The sequence below is a fragment of the Salmo trutta genome, chromosome 17 (genome assembly GCF_901001165.1).
Source record: "Salmo trutta chromosome 17, fSalTru1.1, whole genome shotgun sequence".
Classification (NCBI taxonomy): domain Eukaryota; kingdom Metazoa; phylum Chordata; class Actinopteri; order Salmoniformes; family Salmonidae; genus Salmo; species Salmo trutta.
The window spans coordinates 27,282,367-27,307,399 of NC_042973.1; the positions used below are offsets into that span (position 1 = coordinate 27,282,367).

Genomic DNA, 25,033 nt, shown 5'->3' on the forward strand with positions numbered 1-25,033 from the left:
CAACAGGTGGAAATTATAGGCAATAAGCAAGACACCCCCAATAAAGGAGTGGTTCTGCAGGTGGAGACCACAGACCACTTCTCAGTTCCTATGCTTCCTGGCTGATGTTTTGGTCACTTTTGAATGCTGGCAGTGCTTTCACTCTAGTGGTAGCATGAGACGAAGTCTACAACCCACAGAAGTGGCTCAGGTAGTGCAGCTCATCCAGGATGGCACATCAATGCAAGCTGTGGCAAGAAGGTTTGCTGTGTCTGTTAGCGTAGTGTCCAGAGCATGGAGGCGCTACCAGGAGACAGGCCAGTACATCAGGAGACGTGGAGGAGGCCGTAGGAGGGCAACAACCCAGCAGCAGGACCTCTACCTCCGCCTTTGTGCAAGGAAGAGCAGGAGGAGCACTGCCAGAGCCCTGCAAAATGACCTCCAGCAGGCCACAAATGTGCATGTGTCTGCTCAAACGGTCAGAAACAGACTCCATGAGGGTGGTATGAGGGCCCGACGTCCACAGGTGGGGGTTGTGCTTACAGCCCAACACCGTGCAGGAGGTTTGGCATTTGCCAGAGAACGCCAAGATTGGCAAATTCGCCACTGGCGCCCTGTGCTCTATACAAATGACAGCAGGTTCACACTGAGCACGTGACAGACGTGACAGAGTCTGGAGACGCCGTGGAGAACGTTCTGCTGCCTGCAACATCCTCCAGCATGACCGGTTTGGCGGTGGGTCAGTCATGGTGCTCGCCAGAGGTAGCCTGATTGCCATTAGGTACCGAGATGAGATCCTCAGACCCCTTGTGAGACCATATTGCTGGTGCAGTTGGCCCTGGGTTCCTCCTAATGCAAGACAATGCTAGACCTCATGTGGCTGGAGTGTGTCAGCAGTTCCTGCAAGAGGAAGGCATTGATGCTATGGACTGGCCCGTCCGTTCCCCAGACCTGAATCCAATTGAGCACATCTGGGACATCATGTCTCGCTCCATCCACCAACGCCACGTTGCACCACAGACTGTCCAGAAGTTGGCGGATGCTTTAGTCCAGATCTGGGAGGAGATCCCTCAGGAGACCATCCGCCACCTCATCAGGAGCATGCCCAGGCGTTGTAGGGAGGTCATACAGGCACGTGGAGGCCAAACACACTACTGAGCCTCATTTTGACTTGTTTTAAGGACATTAAATCAAAGTTGGATCAGCCTGTAGTGTGTTTTTTTCCACTTTGATTTTGAGTGTGACTCCAAATCCAGACCTCCATGGGTTGATAAATTGGATTTCCATAGATTATTTTTGTGTGATTTTGTTGTCAGCACATTCAACTATGTAAAGAAAAAAGTATTTAATAAGATTATTTCTTTCATTCAGATCTAGGATGTGTTGTTTAAGTGTTCCCTTTATTTTTATGAGCAGTGTATATATACAGTTGAAGTCGGAAGTTCACATACACCTTAGCCAAATACATTAAATCTCTGTTTTTCACAATTCCTGACATTTAATCCTAGTATAAAATTCCCTGTCTTAGGTCAGTTAGGATCACCACTTTATTTTAAGAATGTGAAATGTCAGAAAAATAGTAGAGAGAATGATTTATTTCAGCTTTTATTTCTTTCATCACATTCCCAGTGGGTCAGAAGTTTACATACACTCAATTAGTATTTGGTAGCATTGCCTTTAAATTGTTTAACTTGGGTCAAACGTTTTGGGTAGCCTTCCACAAGCTTCCCACAATAAGTTGGGTGAATTTTGGCCCATTCCTCCTGACAGAGCTGGGGTAACTGAGTCAGGTTTGTAACCCTCCTTGCTCGCACATACTTTTTCAGATCTGCTCACAAATTTTCTACGAGATTGAGGTCAGGGCTTTGTGATGGCCACTCCAATACCTTGACTTTGTTGTCCTTAAGCCATTTTGCCACAACTTTGGAAGTATGCTTGGGGTCATTGTCCATTTGGAAGACCCATTTGCAACCAAGCTTTAACATCCTGACTGATGTCTTGAGATGTTGTTTTAATATATCCACATAATTTTCCTGCCTCATGATGCCATCTGTTTTGTGAAGTGCACCAGTCCCTCCTGCAGCAAAGCACCCCCACAACATGATGCTGCCACCCCTGTGATTCACGGTTGGGATGGTGTTCTTCAGCTTGCAAGCATCCCCCCTTTTCCTCCTAACATAACAATGGTCATTATAGCCAAACAGTTCTATGTTTGTTTCATCAGACCAGAGGACACTTATCCAAAAAGTACGATCTTTGTCCCCATATGCAGTTGCAAACCGTAGTCTGTCTTTTTTATGGCGGTTTTGGAGCAGTGGCTTCTTCCTTGCTGAGTGGCCTTTCAGGTTATGTTGATATATGACTAGTTTTACTGTGGATATAAATATTTTTGTACCTGTTTCCTCCAGCATCTTCACAAGGTTCTTTGCTGTTCTGTGATTGATTTGGACTTTTCGCACCAAAGTACGTTAATCTCTAGGAGACAGAGCGTGTCTCCTTCCTGAGCGGTATGATGGCTGCATGGTCCCATGGTGTTTATACTTGCGTACTATTGTTTATACAGATGAACGTGGTACCTTCAGACATTTGGAAAATGCTCCCAAGGATGAACCAGACTTGTGGAGGTCTACAATTTATTTTCTGAGGTCTTGGCTGATATCTTTTGATTTTCCCATGATGTCAGGCAAAGAGGCACTGTGATTGAAGGTAGGCCTTGAAATACATCCACAGGTACACCTCCAATTAACTCAAATTATGCCAATTATCCTATCAGAAGCTTCTAAATCTATGACATCATTTTCTGGAATTTTCTAAGCTGTTTAAAGGCATTGTCAATTAAGTGTATGTAAACTTCTGACCCACTGTAATTATGATACAGTGAATTATAAGTGAAATAATCTGTCTGTTGTCACGACTCCCGCCGAAGTCGGCCCCTCTCCTTGTTCGGGTGGCGTTCGGTGGTCGACGTCACCGGCTTACTAGTTACCACCGATCGATGTTTCACTGTTTGTTTGGTTTTGTCTTTATTGTGTACACCTGTTTTTGATTTCCCTAATTATGTTCATTATTTAACCCTTTGCCTTTCCTGTTTGTCTTGTCCGTGATTGTTTCCTGTTTTGTGGTTGTTGGTGGTTTTTAAACCATGTTATTTTCTGTGAGAAGTTTATTGATAAATTTGAGTAAACACGTTTTGTTTACACTTATTCCTGTGTCCTGTGCCTGACTCCTCTACTTCTCAATAGAAACCATTACATCTGTAAACAATTGTTGGAAAAATTACTTGTGTCATGCACAAAGTAGATGTCCTAACCGACTTGCCAAAACTGTAGTTTGTTAACAAGAAATTTGTGGAGTGGTTGAAAAATGAGTTTTAATGACTCCAACCTAAGTGTATGTTAACTTCCGACTTCAACTGTATATGTCTGTCACAATACATTTGAACAGACAGTATGTATTTTATGTTTATACAATTTTTAAATTCATATTTCCTAAACAATTACTGAATTACACCTGAGCAGTGGCATCATGCACCAACAATTTTTGAGAAGGCACTGATGGTCACTGTGTATATATATACTGCTTAGGTGTAATTAAGTAATTGTTTATGAGATATGAATTTATAAACATTAAATACATGCTGTCTGTTCAAATGTATTCTGACAGACACACATTCTAATGAGAATGCCTTCATAAAAATAAATGAGTAGCAACACTAATTGATTACATATCAAAACATTATTAGAGGTTTGGGGCCACCCAGATAGCAAAATGTGATGAATTGCAGGAAATTAGCTTTAAAACTGAAACATTCTCTCTCAGCATCATGGCAAAAAGTGTAGAATTGCAGGAAATTTGCTTTAAAACGGCAACATTTTCTCATAGCTTCATGACAAAATTTTTAGAATAACATGATAAAACGGCACCTTTTCCAACAACCTGGAGGTTGTTAGTCCGGCCCTGATTCTCCACATTATGTATTTATTATTGCTGGACAAATATGCTATATTTGTAAGTAACAAAATATGCTGCAAAATTAAATACGTTATGAAACAAATGCAAACAATTGAAACTTTGTGCAACAAAAAGCATGCACCTGCAACAAAGATGGCTCAGAAGTGCAAGTGCCTTTTGAATTTTGAAACAACAAGCATGTCATGACGTATCTATAAGCTAACACCACAAATTAAAAATAAGAATTTGTGACCTGGCTGACTGCGCCGGCTGTGGTGTGTCCTATTCAAATTATAATGTTACTTTTGCAGAATTAACATTGATTATTTCAGCCCTGCCCATTGCGCGCTATCTATACAAAACAAGCTAGAGAGAGAACACAGATGAATGAACGCTAATATTGAGTCCAATCCGTGCATTTGAATGAAACTCCATGGCGGATTTTACTACTCGCTTTGGGCTATCGTGTGTCAGGCAAAGTACTGTACGTGCACATCAAAAATGTGGAACTGGGTAAGATTATCAATTTGAAAATGGTCAATATAGGCTATACAACACATACGGCAGTCTATTATAAGACTAGAATCAATAATCATATACATTTAATTCCAAACATAAAGTTAGGCTATATAAACCTACATTTCCATCCATGTACAACCAACATATCCCGAAAGATTCAAACAGGCACTGCGGAAAACAGACTAGCATAGGCTAGGCTATTTATATGTTCTGTGTAAATTTATAGGCCTACCAATAATCTAATATAACAAATTGTTTTGCATTGTAAGCACAATGCATCCAATAATAAAATGTTGTAGCCTACTGTGATTGTAATTATTTGCTTGCTAAATGTTTATCCCGGACACAGGACTTAGGCTACCTATTTTGAATTCAGAGGGAGCTGGATTCTAAAGTGTTTTTACATTTCAAATAACGTTCAGGCAACTGTTATAGAATTCACTACTCCCAGGGGATAACAAATAAATGAGCTCTTCTTCCAGATATCGCACTTAATTAGGCTACTACACAAAATAATATATGGAAAGTAGATATAGCCTGTAGGCAGAATAATGTATATTTACTTTGCTTTTATTACCCTATAGACGAATATGGAACGTTATAACCTAATGACCATCAATCAAACCAAATAGCTTAATTTAAGGCAACACCGTTGGCTACATGGCATAACGGTTATAAAAGGTTTAGCTGTATGTAGATTATAAACTCTTAATTATTAGTTAAGATATTATAAATGTAATGTAAATGTAATAAACAGCTATAACACATTGGTTGAAACTGTGTGTTTGTTATGGTGCTTGCCCATGACTGCACGGGAAATAATAAACGTAGCCTAATAATGAATAACAGTAGCCTGGTCATATATAAACATACAATTTAGCAAATTCAGAAATAGCAATCTCACAAATGTTTATTACAGATTTACAAATGTATGGATACAACGGGAGCTATAATTAACCGTTTACAAACGATTTATAACCTTTTGTTACACTTTTTTTTGCAGGGCTGCGTCTTTTTTAATAGGCTAAATGACATTTAAAATTACCTTAACATTGGTTATCCATGTCATTGGCTGCCTGCTCCATTCCAGCTTTTCTCCGTGACTTGCCGTATGCTTAGTGCTATGTGTTTCTGTGTGAGCGGAGCTTACTCTTGTTTACAGCAGTGATTCTACGGACTGGAGACCGACAACTAGGGCAAGTGATAGGATTGCTGCTTACTGGAGCTATACGGGAAAACAAAAAAATACACATCATCACCCATAAATGGCTCACAGGACATAACGGAATCTTGAGTTTGGTGCAAGTATACCATACTACACCCCAACCGAAGCTCTTAAACTTGATAGTCTACTGTTGCGTGGCATAAGTCTTTTTTTTTCAGCCGCAAAGGAGACGATTGACTGCGTTAACGGCGAAAACAGACACTGTTTGGAATTAAGTGATTAGCTTTTTAGAGAGGTGAATAACTAATTGATCAGGAATGAGATCTGAGACAGAGAGGAATAATTTGACCTTGTTTTGGGGTCTGACGCTATCTGTCTCCACTATCTGCCTATGGACCGCAAATGGAGAAAGTAAGTGCCATTGTGATGTCCTACTCAAAATAATACGGTATACCTTGTCAGGTTTCTTCGTGCTTATCGTCATTCATGCGGGCCGTTACAATGCAACAATGTTTTGCCGCCAATGATTTAACATTGTAGCTATTTTATGTTATTATTATTTAGTTACAGCTGTATTGTTGGTCTGACTACAGTATCAGTATCTTGTTTTGGTCCACATGACTACTGTAAAGAGATACATAGGCCTACATGCTAGGCTACATGTTATTGTAGGCTTCATCGTCAGTTCAGAGATTAATTCATTTGGGAGTAGGCTGAATAGCAAAAGCAAATTGATGATTTTTAAAATAATGCCGTATCTAGCTTGTCTTAGCTATGGAAATAGCTGAAAATATGGTCACATTGCATAATGTAAACATATATCACATTAGGCTTTGGGATTGTTGATTTTTCCACAGTAGCCCACAAACATATTATCCTATATGTTTTTGATTTTGTTTCAGTTTTATAGGCTCATATATTTTAGCAATGAATTAGGCCTACACCCGTAAAAATGTGAACCTTTATAATGATGCTTTCCCGCAAACGAACGAGGATGAATCCATGGATGAAGGATAGCCTACTACTTCGACCATGTGGCCATTTTGCATTCGTAGCGGTGGTGGTAGCGCGCGGTTTCCGAGTCCCACCAATGTCATTATGTGTATGCACATGCACGCGCATAGTATAGGTAAATACTGTCCTATTGGTTTAGGTTAGCTTTTGGCCTTTTATTTTAGCGACAAAAAAATGCATTTAGGACCTGATGTCACATCCTGGAGGACTGTGTTAAATTAAATAAGCCTAGTTTTTCACCAGTTTACAATAGCCTATACAATGGAATAGTGTGTCTCTTTATCCACTTCAGTGCATTCAAATAAAGGTACAGTCTTAGAATAAAAGGTGCTATCTAGAACCAAAAAGGGTTCTTTGGCTGACCCAATAGAATAACCCTTTGAATAACCCCTTTTGGTTCTGTGTAGAACCCAAACTGGTTCCACAGTTGTTTTTTAGTTTACTCAACTTTTCGATCAGTCTTACCTGAACGTAACATTTTTTTGTTGGCCCAAATTTAGCTCCAACTTGAGAAAATGTTGTCGATTTAAAGTTATGTGTTTGTTCAACTTGTCTCATATGTTTACTCAACTAGAAATTATTATTTGGGCATCTTCACAAAAAAATGCTGTCGAACAAGTTACACACACACACACAGTGCTTTTGGCATACAATGTTTTCAACATACATATTTCACACACTTTGACATACATGATGACATTGTGCATGTTCATTTATACAGTAATTATTATTCAACATCTCCTCACCTGGGATTTTAACTCAATCTCTTGGTTCACGGCACACCGATCTTCCTCCTACGCCACCAATTCTGTGTCAATGACTGATTTAATCTGTATTGCTATACTTTACAATTCAAAGTAAATCTCAGCTCTGTTAAAAGTACACTCAAGTAAAAGTATTATTAAAGAGTAACATTAAAACAAAGTAATATTCCCCACCAACATTAGACAACTATACAGGAAAAAAAACAAATTTCATAAATAAGTCAATGAAATCAATGTTGAGAGAATAGTCAGATTAACTGCTAATTGACACAGACATGGTGGCGTAGAAGAAAGATCGGAATGCTGTGAACCAAAATGTAGTGAGTTCAAATCGCAGACACGTTGAATAATAATTACTGAATAGATGAACATGCACAATGTAATCATGTGTGTCAAATATGTAAGTTGAAAATATTGTATGTCAAAAGCACTGTGTGTGTTACTACACAGAATTTTTTTGTGTGAAAATAGCCAAATAATATTTTTCTAGTTGAATGAACATATGAGACAAGTTCAGCAAACACGTCATTTTGAGTTGACAGAACATTTGCCCAAGTTTTCTCAAGTTGGTGCAAAGTTTGGGCCTAAAAATGTTAAGTTCAGGTAACACTTTGACCGAAAAGTAAACTGAAACAGGCTGTGGAACCAGTTACTTAATAATAATTAGTTGAAACTACTATATATTTTTTTTGTTGCAGTGTATGCAACCTCTTAAAAGTGGTTCACTAGGCCTATTCAGAAACAAGGACAAAGTCAGAGGATACCCAAGTATCCAAAATGATTGTTTATATGCCATGAGTGGGCAAACAAGTGGTGGAATGCATATGAAATGCAGAAGACCTTCTCTGCCAAATTAAATGTACAACTGAGCTGCTACTCAGTCCTATTTCTATTGACAGTGCCTCCAGTCTTATCCACATGCATGTTCTATGTCAAGGAAATGAACAGTTCTCAACAATTTTCTTTAAAGAATTTATACATAGCTCACACAAGTGCACCACAATGACTTTGAAGGACTGAGCAGCTTGTAAAGATGTGGATTATTTTCCATAGCATAAAACAGTGCATCACTCAATGTTTTGAGGACTGTTGCTGTTGTCAGATCAGCGTTATTCTTTACATTTCCTGTACCTCATCTGTCTTGCAATTATTTTACATTTTATTCATTTAACAGACACTCTTATCCAGAGCAATTTACAGGAGCAATTAGGGTTAAGTAGGGTTAAGTGCCTTGCGCAAGAGCCCATTGACAGATTGTTCACCTAGTCGGCTCGTGGATTCAAACCAGCAGCCTTTCGGTTACTGGCCCAACGCTATTAACCGCTAGGCTACCTGACAGCCATTAGCTATTACTTGCTCTAGTGGTTACCCTCAACAGCTCAGGGAACCTGGGCACCTGGTTCCTGCAACCTGTCATAGCATCTTCCAATTGTGCTGATTTATGTTAATAGTGTGCTTCATCATGTTTTGAGAGGGCTATGAAAAGGCAATGGCTTATTAGTTAGTGGAGAAGACAACTGGGCTTTGCTATAGCTTCTGACATCACCATTTGGAGCCCAGTTTCCAGCCAGCCTTCAAGAAGGGGCAGGTGTTTTTGGAGAGTGAATAAAGGGGTCAAATGTAATAAGGTTTCGGAGCAAGGTTTGTGCAGTATCCAATTTTCTTGTCTCATTCATTTACACCAGTAAAGACAGGTGGAGGTGTCTAACTAAATAGAAAATAGAACAAATGTTTAATCCAGTCATTTATTATCGGAATGGGAAAAGTCTAATGAGGCTCAATGCATTTCTGAAGATTGTGTCCCTCTGAATTGAGCATATGCCCAGTTTGTGACCATTAATAACATTTAGGCTACTGTAACAGCTCACTTCGATCATGTTTGAGTTTGACTGCTGTTAAGCAACTTAGTGGAATCTCTAAGGCTAAACACCATGTGGTGGAGCAAAGTGACCCAACAGTGATGGAATCATGTCTCCTGCAAAATCGATTAGGGGTGTAAAGGTACACATATTCGTACCGAACACGGGAGTCAGTTCAGTCCGCACTGTGAACCCGAATGAATGCATAAAAAATATACTGAACAAAAATATAAATGCAACATGCAACAGTTTCAAAGATTTTACTTTGTTACAGTTCATATAAGGAAATCAGTCAATTGAAAAAAATGTATTACTCCCTAATCTATAGATTTCACATGACTGGAAATACAAATATGCATCTGTTGGTCACAGATACCTTAAAAAAAAGTAGGGGTGTGGATCAGAAAACCAGTCAGTATCTGGTGTGACCACCATTTGCCTCATGCAGCGCAACACATCTCTTTCGCATAGAGTTGATCAGGCTGTTGATTGTGGCCTGTAGAATGTTGTCCCACTCCTCTTCAATGGCTGGTTATGGGAGGAAACTGGACACGCTGTCGAGATCCAGAGCACCCCAAACATGCTCAATGGGTGACATGTCTGGTGAGTATGCAGTCCTTGGAAGAACTGGGACATTTTCAGCTTGTAGGAATTGTGTACAGATCCTTGCGACATGGGGCCGTGCATTGTCATGCTCAAATATGAGGTGATGGCGGTGGATGAATAGCATGACAATTGCCTTCAGGATCTCGTCACTGTATTTTGGTGCATTCAAATTGCCATTGTTAAAATTTAATTGTGTTCATTTTTGCCTGCCTATACCATAATCCCACCGCCACCATGAGGCACTCTGTTCACGATGTTGACATCAGCAAACCGCTCAGCCCACACAATACCATACACGGGGTCTGCAGTTGTGAGGCCAGTTGGACGTACTGACAAATTCTCTAAAATGACATTGAGGAGGCTTATGGTAGAGAAATTTACATGAAATTATCTGGCAACAGCTCTGGTGGACATTCCTGCAGTAAGCATGCCAATTGCTCACTCGCTCAAAACTTGAAACATCTGTGGCATTGTGTTGTGTGACAAAAGAGTGGCCTTTTATTGTCCCCAGCACAAGGTGCACCCGTGTAATGATCATGCTGTTTAATCAGCTTCTTGATATGCTACACCTGTCAGGTGGATGGATTATCTTGGAAAAGGAGAAAGGTTCACCAACAGGGATGTAAACTAAATTGTGCACACCATGTCTGGGATCTTTTATTTCCACTCATGAAACATGGCACCAACACTACATATTGTGTTTATATTTTTGTTCATATAAAAATTAAAAACACTAGGCCTATAGGCTATGCTTATGCTGTGTTGTATGCCTCTTGAGTAAATCTGAGCTGTAAAAAATTCAGGCTATTCCGTTAAAACAACTGGAGCCTATGCGCACATTGTAATCAAAATTCAAATCTTAATTGGTGCTTTTCGTACTGTACTTTTGTGAGGCGCAGCCGGGAACTAGTTCTGTACGATGGTGAGGGGTGGGGTCGATGAACCAGGAGGATTCTCCATCATTGTTTAAATCTCCAGTTTGGGAACATTTTGTCTTCCCAGTAGATTAAATAGCGTTGGACAGAGAGTATGTCGCCACTGCTCAATGTGAATAACCTATACATCTGCCAACACCTCAAACATGTTGATGCATTTACACCGACATCACCCCAATATTCCTACCTGCGGAGCAAGACGGAAACGCAAAAAAACAACACAACTACGTCTCCCCTCTGCACTCAAGCAGCCCTTCGCAGCTGATTCTGACCAGAACAAAGAATTGACCAGAGTGATAGGTATGTTTATAGCCATGGATATGCGCCCATTGTCGGTGGTTGAGAAGAATAAGGGGTTTCAGCACCTTGTGAAAGTGCTCGAGCCACGTTACGAACATTGTCCTCGGACCCATTTTAGCAAGCATGTAGTACCTGCTCTATATAAGCAGGTTAAAGCCGAAGTTGTCAATGAATTGGCCAATGCATCCTGTGTTGCGCATACTACAGATGGATGGACCCCCAGGTCTACGGAGAGCTACTTAACAGTGAACGCCCATCAACAACCAAAACAAACAACTAAAACTACAGTAACTGTTGGCATTTAATTTCCCCCCTGTACCGGAACCGAACTGAACCGTGACCTCAAAACCACATTACCTACCGAACTGTGGGTTTGGTGAACCGTTACACCCCTAAAATCAATACATTAAGGCCCTTCAGAAACGAATGTTCAGAATTGCTCAATAAGGGGGTTGCCATTTGTTTATTAGTTAAACAATGACATTACAACTCACAGATTATACTCACATACAGTCTTTATTGCTACTGTCTGTTAGTTGCTATTTATTGGTTGTCGGCTGTTTATTTTTGATAGAGGCCTATATCTGTAGTACTTTGGTGGTTGCATTTACGTTATAAGTGAGTATGGGTATCTATCAGAAATTAAACTGACACTTGGTGTCTTTAGGAGGGTTGGTTGTTTATCTATGTGATGTCTGGTTGATTTTGTATAGTTACTAGCTAGTGTGTTTGTGTAGCCCTGTGGATGTAATTGATGAGAATGGCTGTGTTTTGTACTATGAGGAAAGGAAGGGGATGTGGGATATTGGAGATGATTTTGACATGGAAAGGAAACAGGGAACGACCTCAATTAGCATTAAAAAAGGAGGAGGACTCAAGCAATTGAGAGCTATTGACCAGTGTGGTCAGGCCAGTGTCCTCGCCACTGTGAATCACAGAGTGGGGCATTTCTCAGCATCCTGCTGAGCACGGCAGAGTTCCACCGCCTCTGTAGGGGCATGAACATTTTTTACTCTTGAACTTTGGGATTCCATTGGACCTCAGTCCCTCAAGCCATGGGTGGAGTTTCTCAACATATAGCTCACCATCATAAGTAGGAGGACTGGAGACAAGTTCAGAACTTTCAGGTGTCAGACCAATACAGCCAAGATAATGGTAAATAAGTGCATGTTTACCATTTCACTTAGAGCAACAAACCTTGGTCGCTTTCATTTCGTGGTAAAAGTTTTTTTTTACCCTAAATTAGTGTTGATGCCAGCCAATCTGTTTTTACAATATACACGGTACAGAATATACATGTATATTACTATGATATTGCCCATTTCCCAAAGGTTTTAAAAAATCAGCAAAATTGAATCAAGGGCTATATTTTATGCATAGAATATACAATTATTCTGGGCATAGCAAATTAATGGCCATGCTCCATCAGGTCTTGTATACTTTCAACCCTATGTATTTTAATAATCTGTCCATGCTAATAAAATGTAATTAAGTTCGCTTTTAACTCTCACCACAGTAAACTTTCCATGCCATTGCTTCCAAGTATACAGCAAACAAGGCTCAATGATACATTGAGAGGGAGGGAGGGGGAGAGAGAGAGAGGGAGAAAAGGTGTGAGAGAGAGTTAGAGAGAGGAGAAAGTTGGTGTTTGGAAATAGAATGTGCAAAAATACTCCCACTAGGGAAACAGACATGGTTTTGTTGATTGAAAGAGTAGAGAGTTTGTGAACTGTTTTATTGGTCTTTGCTGTTCACACGAGCGGTCTCTGGACAGCCTGGCCTGGCAGCAGACAGATGCTCCTATCGAACCCCAGCTCCAGCCACACTCTGACACACACACTATTTGAGGTATTCCTTTTGGCTAGCATGACTCATCATTTTACTCAGCTGCCTCCTTGTTGGAGCTCAAGTAAAGGTTTAAGTGAAGTGTGGGATTCAGGGCTAAAATCACAATTTAGAGTAATGATGCTATCCTCACCTGGAGGGTCTTGAATGAAAACAGATCTCACTGTTTGTGTGTATTGTTAGACTCAGCTTCCACTGTTTGTTCATGTCCTGTGACTGCTGGCTCTTGTTTAACACAGACGCACTGGCATTGCTATTGCATAGTTACGACAGGACCCATTCCTCCTGGAAAGCAGAATGGCATTAGCTGTCACCAAAGTTACGCAGAATTGGGGTTAGATGTTCCTCTGCACTTGACATCCACGCTCCCTCTCTACCTTTGGCTGAGTGGTACAGAGGACTGTGATGCAGTGGTCCTCGTGACTGGGGCTTGGGCTAGTGACTCAGACATGAATGCATCCTCTCTCTCTCATGGGTGAGACAGTAAGACTCTAGGGATGTAACGATTAACCAATACGCATCAGTCCCCGGTTCAAATGTTTAAGATGCTAATGCATCGGTTTGCGGGAGCCCAAACTGATCCAAAATAAGCATGCATCGGAAAGAAAACCGATTCAAACGTTACGAATCATCGGTTTATTCATGTTTTTTTACTCCTATTGTTTTATTCTGAAAATAAATACATTTTGTGACTGAATTAATGCGTCTTCTCCTTCCGTTCTGTAGCCCAGGGGTACCAAACTTTTCCCTCACGCCCCCTTTCCAGCATTGGGGAACATCCCACGCCCCCTTTCCAGCATTGGGGAACATCCCACGCCCCCTTTCCAGCATTGGGGAACATCCCACGCCCCCTTTCCAGCATTGGGGAACATCCCACGCCCCCGCTGCACGAGCTCGTGCCATATGGGCGCAAGCACTGTTCATGACATAAATTGTTCACCTCTTGTTGCCGGAAAGAAAATGTTGCAGGTTTAAAGCTTATTTCCTGCAGTTATGCACATGTTGTCATGGGGTACAGAGAAAATGTTGCAGGTTTAAAACACATTTTCTTGAAATTCTATGTATTTTGCCATGTTAAATGTGTATTCATGTGATATTTGAGTAACTCAAACATTACTACAAAATCTACGGGATAAAAAGCCTAGCTAAAAAATGTTAGCTGACATGAGCTAGTTGATCTGGACATTTCTGACTAGTTATAAATAGCTCTCTAAGGTATACAATGACTAACATGACAAGAGGAATACTGATGATGCACTACCCAATTAAAAAATGTCACCTTGTGCATTCTACTATTACAACGTTCAAGAGTAATTTGATATACAGTACCAGTCAAAAGTTTGGATACACCTACTCATTCAAGGGTTTTTCTTTATTTTTACTATTTTCTACATTGTAGAATAATAGTGAAGACATCAAAACTATGAAATAACACATATGGAATCATGTAGTAAGCAAGAAAGTGTTAAACAAATCAAAATATATTTTATATTGTAGATTCTTCAAGTAGCCACCTTGATGACAGCTTTGCACACGCTTGACATTCTCTACTTTGGGCTATTTTTAAATTGTTTAACACTTTTTTGGTCATTACATGATTACATATGTGTTATTTCATGGTTTTGATGTCTTCACTATGTCCCATAAGGCAGCACACAATTGGCCAGGCGTCATCTGGGTTAGTGTTTGGCTGGGGTTGGCCATCATTGTAAATAAGAATTTGTGTGCTGCCCTATGGGACTCCCAATCACGGCCGGTTGTGATAAAGCCTGGTTCGATTCCAGCCTGGAATCAAACCAGAGTCTGTAGTGACGCCTCTAGCACTGAGATGCAGTGCCTTAGACCACTGCGCCACTCTGGAGCCCAAAATGGGTAGAAATGTGTTATAAAACCTGATATTTATTTTTAGGATGAATAAATCCCCTCCCCCAAAAACAATATATACCACACGCGATTGTCCTATCCTTTTAATTTCTAACATGCTGACCACACCGCTCGCGTTGCAAAATAAGTTTAAACGTACATGTTATTCAATTTTTGCACGCACACTGCTCGTGCGCGCCAACGAGCGTCTGATTTGCCAAGCACTAAAATAGAAGTCAGTTCTATTTGTGAAGCTGAACGCGATGCAAGTCCTGCCTCTTCCATCTCCTCATTGGTTTATAGAAGCAGATACCCACGTGCCATCTCCTCATTGGTTATTCCCACGTGGGTGATTGAAAGATGAACTGAGTTCGGTCGGTAGTCGTGGTAACTATGAAAGTTAGATGCCAATCGCCATATAAGTCCAAAGAAGAAAAAGCCTGGAAGGAGGAGAGATGACTAGAAAATATTTGGTTTACCCTTTTATCTGTGGATTCATTGTCAGAGTAGAGGACCTTGTGCATTTGAGATAAAATAACAACTCACGGTTTATATCCTAGGAGAAATTAGCTATCAACAGCAAGCTAGCTAAATAGGACAAGTTAGCTAGCTAAATTGCCATAAATGTTTAATGCTTTTCGACCTGTCCCCAAATTAATATAATTGGTTCAGAGTTTGTTTTGATATTTCAACCTGCGTGTCATGATCGGATTTGATGTGGGGGGACAAAATCAATTTGTGCAAGATGGCGCACGCTCGCGGCCGGTTTGGGTATGGTGTAATTGTAAATGTTGATATAGTACTATCTCAAAAAATGTTTTATCTGCAAACATGACAAGTTAATCATTGTGTGAAGATGATTTCAGATGAAAGTGGGATGGTAGATGCTGAATCTGACCTATGGCTCAGCTCAGGTGCCTACACACACCATTGACAATGACACACACACACACACACACACACACACACACACACACACACACACACACACACACACACACACACACACACACACACACACACACACACAGCTTAGAAAAGTAATCTCAGAACGATCCAGCTCAGAGGCCCAATTCCTGAGCTCCCATCAGCAGCAGATATTCATTTAAAATGGAAAGTAATGTGTCATTCAAAAAAATTGTGTGCGTCGAATTGTATCGAATTGAACCGAATCGCATCAATTCGTTCCCCTAATCAAACTGAATCGTTTCAGACTAAAACCTATTGTTCCTGTATCGTATCAGAGCCCATGTATCTAGATGCGTATCAAATCATTCATGAAAGGAGAGATGCACATTCCTATAAGACTCCCACTCTGTCTCGTGACTGGAAGTGCTGTCTTTCCCACTGTGCCTCTGCCCATCCCTTAGCCCTGGTTCCGCTAAGGGGGCAGTGATGCCGGCATATCGTGTCTCACCCCCAGCGAGGGAGTCAGCGCAGTGTGCATGCCTGTGTGTGTGTGTGTGTGTGTGTGTGTGTGTGTGTGCGCGCCTTGTGCTTGGCTCTGCTCTCTCACTGCAGTCCACACAGCGTGGCAGGCAGCCTGACAGGGACTGTGCAGGCAGGGATGGGAAAGTGTGTCACTGTGCTAGTTTATGAGAGTGCAGTCAAATCCTGTCCTATGGCCTCTCTAGACCGCCAGCTGAGGTTTACAATGCTTAATTAAACACTTATTTAAAGTGGGCTGTCAAGAGTATTTGCTCATATGCAATCTCTGGCCAGACGCATACATGGTCATGTACTGTGGCCCACGGGTTTAATAGCCCATGGAGTATTGTACAATTTGCAGTATGATTGCAAATGTTATCTCTTCTAATAGATTGCACAGTGACAGGCTGCAGATCAAGAGACTGTGGCCAGATCCATATTGAAACAGTGACTTTCATCATTTTTATGATTGTTCTGAGGGAAGATCCTCTCTTTGGTAATGTGCAGCTCTTTGATTTGTAACACTTGATATGGACAAACCATATAAATAAGCTGCAACATACTGTGGATGTCGTTTCAAATGGCTGGGGAGGTAATGTTTCAGCCTCAGTAGCTCAACTGTTAAACTTAAGTGGTATTGGAATGTGACCTGATTGTGCAAACCCATTAAACGTGACTATAAACTATATTTAAAAGACGGCAGGTATGCGTGTGTTTACCCCTTCTCTGCCATGCTGCAGTCGGGCCGAGGAGAGGGTTTGGAGTGTGTGTAAGGGGGTGACAGTGTTGTGTTACTGGTCTGGGCCTGATATCTGAACCTGTGCTTTTGAAGTGAGGACCATGCAGGGGAAGTGGCCCACCAGACCACTGGTCAGATGACTTCCAGCATGTGGAGGATTAAGTCGAGTTGAGGTGTCAGGTGTGAGGGACAAGTTTCAAGTTTTATTAGTCGTATGTACAGGATACACCTGGTATACACCGTCCAATTAAATCGTTACTTGCAGGTTCCTTCTCGGCAATGCAACAGCAATAAGAAATAAGAAAAGATAAGAATAAAAAACATAAGTACATGGCTCAGAATAGAATAAACATTTGAGCACAGTATAAAAAAACAAACCAAGGTTGAGCAGGAACCGGCAAGACTCGTGCCCTCAGCGCTGCCATCTTACATTAAACTCAGCGGGATGGAGGGAGCTGGTCCACTGCATTTGCAACTGCTCATCAGGCTCTCACATTTGTCTGCATTAGAGGTTGACCGATTATGAATTTTCAACGCCGATACCGATTATTGGAGGACCAAAAAATGCAGATACCGATTAATCGGATGATTTTTATATATTTGTAATAATGACAATTACAACAATACTGAAAGAACACTTTTATTTTAACTTAATATAATACATCAATAAAATCTATTTAGTCTCAAATAAATAATGAAACATGTTCAATTTGGTTTAAATAATGCAAAAACAAAGTGTTGGAGAAGAAAGTAAATGTGCAATATTTGCCATGTAAAAAAGCTAACGTTTAAGTTCCTTGCTCAGAACATGAGAACATATGAAAGCTGGTGGTACCTTTTAACATGAGTCTTCAATATTCCCAGGTAAGAAGTTTTAGGTTGTAATTATTATAGGAATTATAGGACTATTTCTCTCTATACCATTTGTATTTCATATACCTTTGACTATTGGATGTTCTTATAGGCACTATAGTATTGCCAGCCTAATCTCGGGAGTTGATAGGTTTGAAGTCATAAACAGCGCAATGCTTGAAGCATAGCGAAGAGCTGCTGGCAAATGCAGGAAAGTGCTGTTTGAATGAATGCTTACGAGCCTGCTGCTGCCTACCACCGCTCAGTCAGACTGCTCTATCAAATTATATACTTAATTATAATATAATAACAGACAGAAAGACGAGCCTTAGATGATTAATATGGTCAAATCCGGAAACGATCATTTCGAAAACAAAACGTTTATTCTTTCAGTGAAATATGGAACCGTTCCGTATTTCATCTAACGGGTGGCATCCCTAAGTGTAAATATTGCTGTTACATTGCACAACCTTCAATGTTATGTCATAATTATATATAATTCTGGCAAATTAATTCCGGTCTTTGTTAGGAAGAAATGGTCTTCAGACAGTTCGCAATTAGCCAGGCAGCCCAAACTGCTGCATATACCCTGACTCTGCTTGCACAGAACGCAAGAGAAGTGACAATTTCCCTAGTTAAAAGAAATTCATGTTAGCAGGCAATATTAACTAAATATGCAGGTTTAAAAAATATACTTGTGTATTGATTTTAAGAAAGGCATTGATGTTTATGGTTAGGTACACATTGGTACAACAGCAGTGCTTTTTCGCAAATGCGCTTGTTAAATCATCACCCGTTTGGCGAAGTAGGCTGTGATTCAATGATAAATTAACAGGCACCGCATCGATTATACGCAACGCAGGACAAGCTAGATGAACTAGTAATATCATCAACCATGTGTAGTTAACTAGTGATTATGTTAAGATTGATTGTTTTTTATAAGATAAGTTTAATGTTAGCTAGCAACTTACCTTGGCTCCTTGCTGCACTCGCATAACAGGTAGTCAGCCTGCCACGCAGTCTCCTCGTGTAGTGCAATGTAATCGGCCATAATCGGTGCCCAAAAATGCTGATTACCGATTGTTATGAAAACTTCAAATCGGCCCAAATTAATCAGCCATTCCAATTAATCAGCCGACCTCTAGTCTGCATATCTGAGAAAAACAAACTATGTGAAAAATAGACTAGAACTGAAAAGTGTACAGGATAGCATAATGGGTTCTGATGGACAGGAACTTGTGGGTGAGTAAATTCAACAAGGTCCAGCCCCAGTGTTTTTTCCCCCATCACATTACATTACATTTCAGAACCAAGAAAATACTTCCTCCTCATAACAACTTTTCTGGAGTTTACAGTGGGAAAATATACAATTAATCCCATTCCAAAAATGGTCTCATACTGGTCTTTTAAATGGTTTCAGTAACCTCTGATAAACAGATACTGATCTTGAGTTGGGACTGACTTCCTCTCCTGTTATGGGACGCAGCTTAACCGTGAAAGTTCAGTTAACGCAGAATGTGCATTTTTTTATCTGTTAAAAGATTGTGGCTGATATATTGTGATAGTCAAGTGGTTTACTACCCTTGGATTTTTACTTTGTTTGAGGATAACAATATGCTGCGCAATGGCCATGTCTTGATTTCACTCTTTCACAGGGTCACCTGTGTGTGTGTTTGTTTGTGTGTGTATGACTATGTGTGGAAGGTCAGGGCAAGGTTATCAATCATAACCATGAGCCGCTGGATTCCATTACACGCAGGAGATATGTGTGTTTACTCAGCAGTGTGAACAGCGCAAAGGGACAGGAAGAAGCACTTTATTCTATGTGTGCTTATCCCACTGTGAGGACAGTGGCCAGACACAGCTGTTACACAACAATAGGAAATTACTCCTGTCATGGTTGGCATTTTATTAATTTCCCCCATACTCTCTGTTCAAATGAATTTGGACAAATATGAAGATTGTTTTAGATATAAAATACAGTCAAAAGGGATGTCAGTGTAATGCACCATAATTCACCTTTATTGCTTATTAAGTGATAGCCCATCACAACATATGGATCAGGCTTAGCAGGATGCACAGATCTCCGATGGCTTCTCTTTCAGGCAGATATTCTCAAGCCTTTTCCAAGGAAATTATTGGAATTCCTGGTGCTTAACACAGTTAATGACTATAACAAGTGGGTGAGAAAGGAGGGAGGTAGGAGTCTCTTTCTCCTGCTCTCTCTTTCCCCCTTTGTTGGCATTATGTGGGAGAGGAGGATGTGGTGTTTTGTTGGTTTGAGAACAGAGATGTCGCGACATGTTCAGGTGGAGGAGTGTCACAGGTTTACTAGTACTATCAGACATTCTGCTAGTGTGGTCTTTTGTCAATCAATCAATCAATCAATCAATCAATCAAATGTATTTATAAAGCCATTTTTACATCAGCAGTTTTCACAAAGTGCTTATACAGAAACTGAGCTTAATACCCCAAAGAGCAAGCAATGCAGATGTAATTGCAACAATAGCGTTACAAAATACTTCTAATTTAATTCACCTTCTCCTTTTATCACCGACGGGTTTTACACCAATAGCAAGGCCTCAGATAGTCTTGCCTGGCAGAAACCCTATCTCCTCCATTGCCACAATATCCACCACTGCCCCTGCTCCTGTCTCTTCCCCAACAGACTCCCCCTGATTCTATTAATGCCTCCAACAGGAAGTGAGGCCAAGAGTTTCTCTTTACTTAACAAACAAATTAGTCTTTGTGTTTGAGTTGCTCCACCCCTCCTCCCCTCTCTCTGGCTGGTCGAGGAGCAGAAAAATTGTCAATGAAACAAAGAGGACATGCAACTTGATGGCTCAGAAGTGGATCCCCAGAGCTTTAGTGTCGATAGGAGAAAGCAAATACTATTTTCAACGGGAGTAATCATTTCCGTTCTAAATTTGAAAAAAGTCTACCACACTGACAGGAGAAAATAAAGTCCATTCATCCTGATAAACAATGTGCTCACTATTTTTGGCAGGATAGATTGAAAAAGGAACTTCAAGCAGGATATTTTGTCATTACTGAAGTTGAATCTCTTTTAGGCTAGCCTACTGCTAGAAATAATTTGAGTAAATGTTTGGCCGATGGTGCAGTATGTGTTCTATGGATGTCATTCATATGGAAGTAGAGATGGCATCTTTTGGCTTCCATTCAATTTCAATAAAATTCAAATCTAAGTAGCAGTAGATCAACATGATTCAACTGGGAAGCTTTTGTTATGGTCATTGTTGTGAAGTTAGATACAGTTTAGCTCATTGTTCAACTTTGCGGAAATTAGCAGAAAACATAGCGTCAATTAAATGGTGTGTTGACATGGATCAGGGCCGGGCGGTTTAAAACAGGACTATTTGTCACTGCACAGGCCCTGTGACGCTGTCACTCATTGAGAGGGTGTCCTAAGCCTCTGTAAGAACATTACAGGTTTAGCCAAAGGAGCTCATATGTCAAGACATTTCTTCTACTGATTACTTCACCTTCCAAGTAGCATTTCAAACCTCTTGTAGATCTGTTGGGTTTTCTATGTTTTTTTTGTAGTGTTTAAAAAAAAAATATATATATATATTTTTTTATATCGCACATTACTGCCTTGACCAATACCTGCCTTGACCAATACCTGCCTTGGACAGGGAGTTGGTAATGAGTGTAGCAGGTCTCCCTCCTATTGTGAAAGGGCATATGTTAATACTGCTTGTTTTGTTTTGCCTTTGTACTACAGTCCTGAGAATCTTAACACATTCCATGGTATGTCATGGCTATAATGTAGCTCTGCTTCCCTGGTGTGAATGGACTGTTAGAAGAAATCATTATTACATCATTACATACTGTACGTGTCAATAGACCCAGAGGAGATGGCTTGCTCCAAGTGTTACAGTGAAAGGATTAGCTTGGGTTTATAGGGAGACAGGGGCCAAGCAACAGCCAATACAGGTAGATGTGGGACTAATATTTTTGTTTACATTCTGACAGTACATTTAGTGTTATCCATGAAACACTTAGATAAACAGGGACTGGGTTTTATATGGTTTATTATCATAGCAGTCTTTCAGTGGTGATATCCCATTATGTATGCTTGTATCCATTCCCACTTGGAGTAATTGACAGACACAATTAAAAGCAGAGATGATTGTCATTAATGAATAATTGATCAAGGTGTCTGTGTGTATGAGTGTGTGTGTATGGGAGAGATAGTCAACTTCGGGCACTTTGGTTTCGTGTGTTGCTTTCTGTGTGCTGAGCTAAGATGGATGGGATCTTTTTAAACATGGGTTATCCCAGTAAAGGAGAGGAACCTAGGATCCCAGATCTTACCAAAATATATAGCAAGAGAATCTCAAAATGTTGACCCTTGTCATTGAGAGAGAACTTCCTACGCCTGCTCAGAATGAAGAGCACACTCACCTCAGATGACCCTGTCTGTTTGTCTCTCTCTTTTGTCACAGTAAAATGAATAGTTATATCCATAAAACGAAAGCAAAAATAAACTTTTGTACATGAAGAGAACAACATAACATAAGACATCCTGTTTTAAGCACTATCAAGTCCAGATATTTTCAGAGATGATCTCAAGAAGATTAGATTACATCCTATTAATGGCTGCTGTGCTTGTTATTTTGGTGCCGTCATCTTACAGTATGTCTGGGACTGGCTACAGTGAACCTTTAAGCCAGGTCACTACCTGAAAATACTTGAAATTGGATTTACATCATAGGCATGGTAAAGAGATTAACACAGTGAATAGGTATGCAGACAAATTGATAAATAAATTCTAAAATCAAATTAAAGGGTACATTTTATTTAGGTACATTGAATAAAGGAAAAACAAATACTGTGTTTTAAAATTATAAAGTAAGATGTGTAATAATTATGTAATGTGTGATTTTTCTTTCCCTTTCTCTCTCCTCCAGTCTGTGGTCCAAGTATTGACATACGTAATGACATCAGTGAGTTCAAGCGTCTGGAGAACTGCACGGTGGTGGAGGGCTTCCTGCAGATCCTCCTCATCGGAGACAAGACCAACAACCTCAACCAGGAGCTCTTCCGCTCCCTCAGCTTCCCCAAGCTGACCGTCATCACCGACTACCTGCTCCTGTTCCGTGTGTCCGGCCTGGACAGCCTCAGCACGCTCTTCCCCAACCTCAACGTCATCCATGGACGCAACCTCTTCTACAACTATGCCCTGGTTATCTTTGAGATGACCAGTCTGAAGGACATCGGCCTGTACAACCTGAGGAACATCACGCGAGGGGCCATCCGGATCGAGAAGAACCCGGAGCTCTGCTACCTGGACTCTGTGGACTGGTCTCTCATCATGGACGCTGAGTTCAACAACTTTATCGCGGGGAACAAGCAATCCAAGGAGTGTGGTGATGTGTGTCCAGGCATCACGGAGGACAACGCTCAGTGCATCAAGACCAGCTTTAACGGCAACTTTAACTCTCGCTGTTGGACATCCAACCACTGCCAGAAAGGTAAGGAGCTCTGAGCTTTTCTCTTTACAGTGTGGGCAGCAGAGACCCAGTCAGGGTCACAGAGGACAGCCTGTCCACAGAGCTCCTGTTTATTTCTAGCTATTTTTTTTTACGATCTTTGTTTACACCTGCAGAAAAGGAGATTTGTTTGTTGTTTTTTTAAGGTTTTAAGGTAGATTATTTCCCAAATACCTGGGGTATTTGTCAGTGTTTGTCTATCCCACTTGTGATGCAAGCCTTTTGCATAGGTCTCTGACATAGGTAGGTGGGTTCCAGTCTCGCAAACATTCTCAAATTGTGCATTTCTTCCCCAGTGAACAAATCCCATGAATCTATGCAGTGTTTTCCCTTCATATTCAGCAGGGAGAAGGATTGTCCCTTGTCCAGTTAAAACCTTTCCTTTCCATTTATTATGGAGGCCTTTTCTTTAGATCAACCTAGTTGCTGACAGAACTAAGGATGGGTGCATTATACAGCTCTTGGTATTAAATACATGCTCAGTTGAGGTTACTTTTGCTCTTCCTGTCTGGACCATATCAGGTCAATATTTACTATATCTTACCTGATGTGATGAATAAGTTATGACACACCACACTACAGCACAAGTATTTATAGGCTATGAAAAATGAAGGATATGTTTCAGGTAGCCCAGTATTTCTACTTTGCACATTCATCTACTGCACATCTACCATTCCAGTGTTTAATTGCTATATTGTATTTACTTCGCCACCATGGCCTATTTATTGCCTTACCTCCCTTATCTCACCTCATTTGCACACATTGTATACAGACTTGTTTTTCTACTGTATTATTGACTGTATGTTTGTTTACTCCATGTGTAACAACTGTGTTGTTGTATGTGTCGAACTGCTTTGCTTTATCTTGGCCAGGTCACAATTGTAAATGAGAACTTGTTCTCAACTTGCCTACCTTGTTAAATACATTTTTTTAAATTTAATTTAAAATATTATTAAGATGTATATCTGTCTGTTACTCACAGATATAACATTTTAATTAAGTAAATACATACAATTAATGTCTGGTTGTAAGACTTTAACAGCTAACAATTTACTTATTTAGGACTGGACTCCTTAATTGGTGAAACTGACACGCCTGTTTGGGATATTGCAACAAGAAAGATGTTTCTGCAAACAACAAACACAGTTTTTTCTCATCATTGCACACACGATAGGACAGCAAAATATGCACTGCAATGCTCTTCTTTCTTTTCATCAACAAAACAAAAACAATAACAAAGACACCGGGCGAACAGTGGTGCTGTTCCCCCTAATGCGGATTCCATCTTTAAGGGAAAGGCATAGTGTAGAAAGTAGTTTTGTTGTCTTCCCTACTCATAGTGGGTGTTGTTGTTGATGTTGATGTGTGGTTGAGAGGGTGACAGCATTGACCAACCAGACTCCCACCATAACGTATTTATTTGTTTTGTCTAGACTATTAGTGAGAGCTTGAGTGAGACGGTGCCTGTTTAAAGCCTGTTTAGAGTGTCTCTCTGTGTGGACAGTTTCTGCCGAATCTCCCAGGTCCAAATCAAAGGGGTTCAGATAAATTTGACAGGTGAAGGAGATGAGGTCGACCTTGACTCCAAAAAGGTTGGGATGAAAACAGGGCTTCTAGGCTCCTACTCCTCCTGCCTGCCTGTCTGCTCCCCTTTTCACTCATCAACATGGAATAATGGTGGGAAAATGTCCTCCCAGC

The 25,033-nt window shown here is 40.5% G+C and overlaps 1 protein-coding gene across 1 annotated transcript in view; it reads left to right on the top strand.

Annotated features, from left to right (window-relative positions):
• Positions 1 to 5,508: 5,508 nt before the first annotated feature.
• The window catches only part of LOC115151978 (insulin-like growth factor 1 receptor), a 166,503-nt gene continuing 146,978 nt past the window's right edge, over positions 5,509 to 25,033 (top strand). Inside the window, exons 1-2 of the mRNA XM_029696368.1 lie at positions 5,509 to 6,025; positions 22,754 to 23,317. Of these exons, the coding sequence (XP_029552228.1) occupies positions 5,932 to 6,025; positions 22,754 to 23,317 (658 nt within the window). The 5' untranslated portion in view covers positions 5,509 to 5,931. The remainder of the gene's footprint in view (positions 6,026 to 22,753; positions 23,318 to 25,033) is intronic.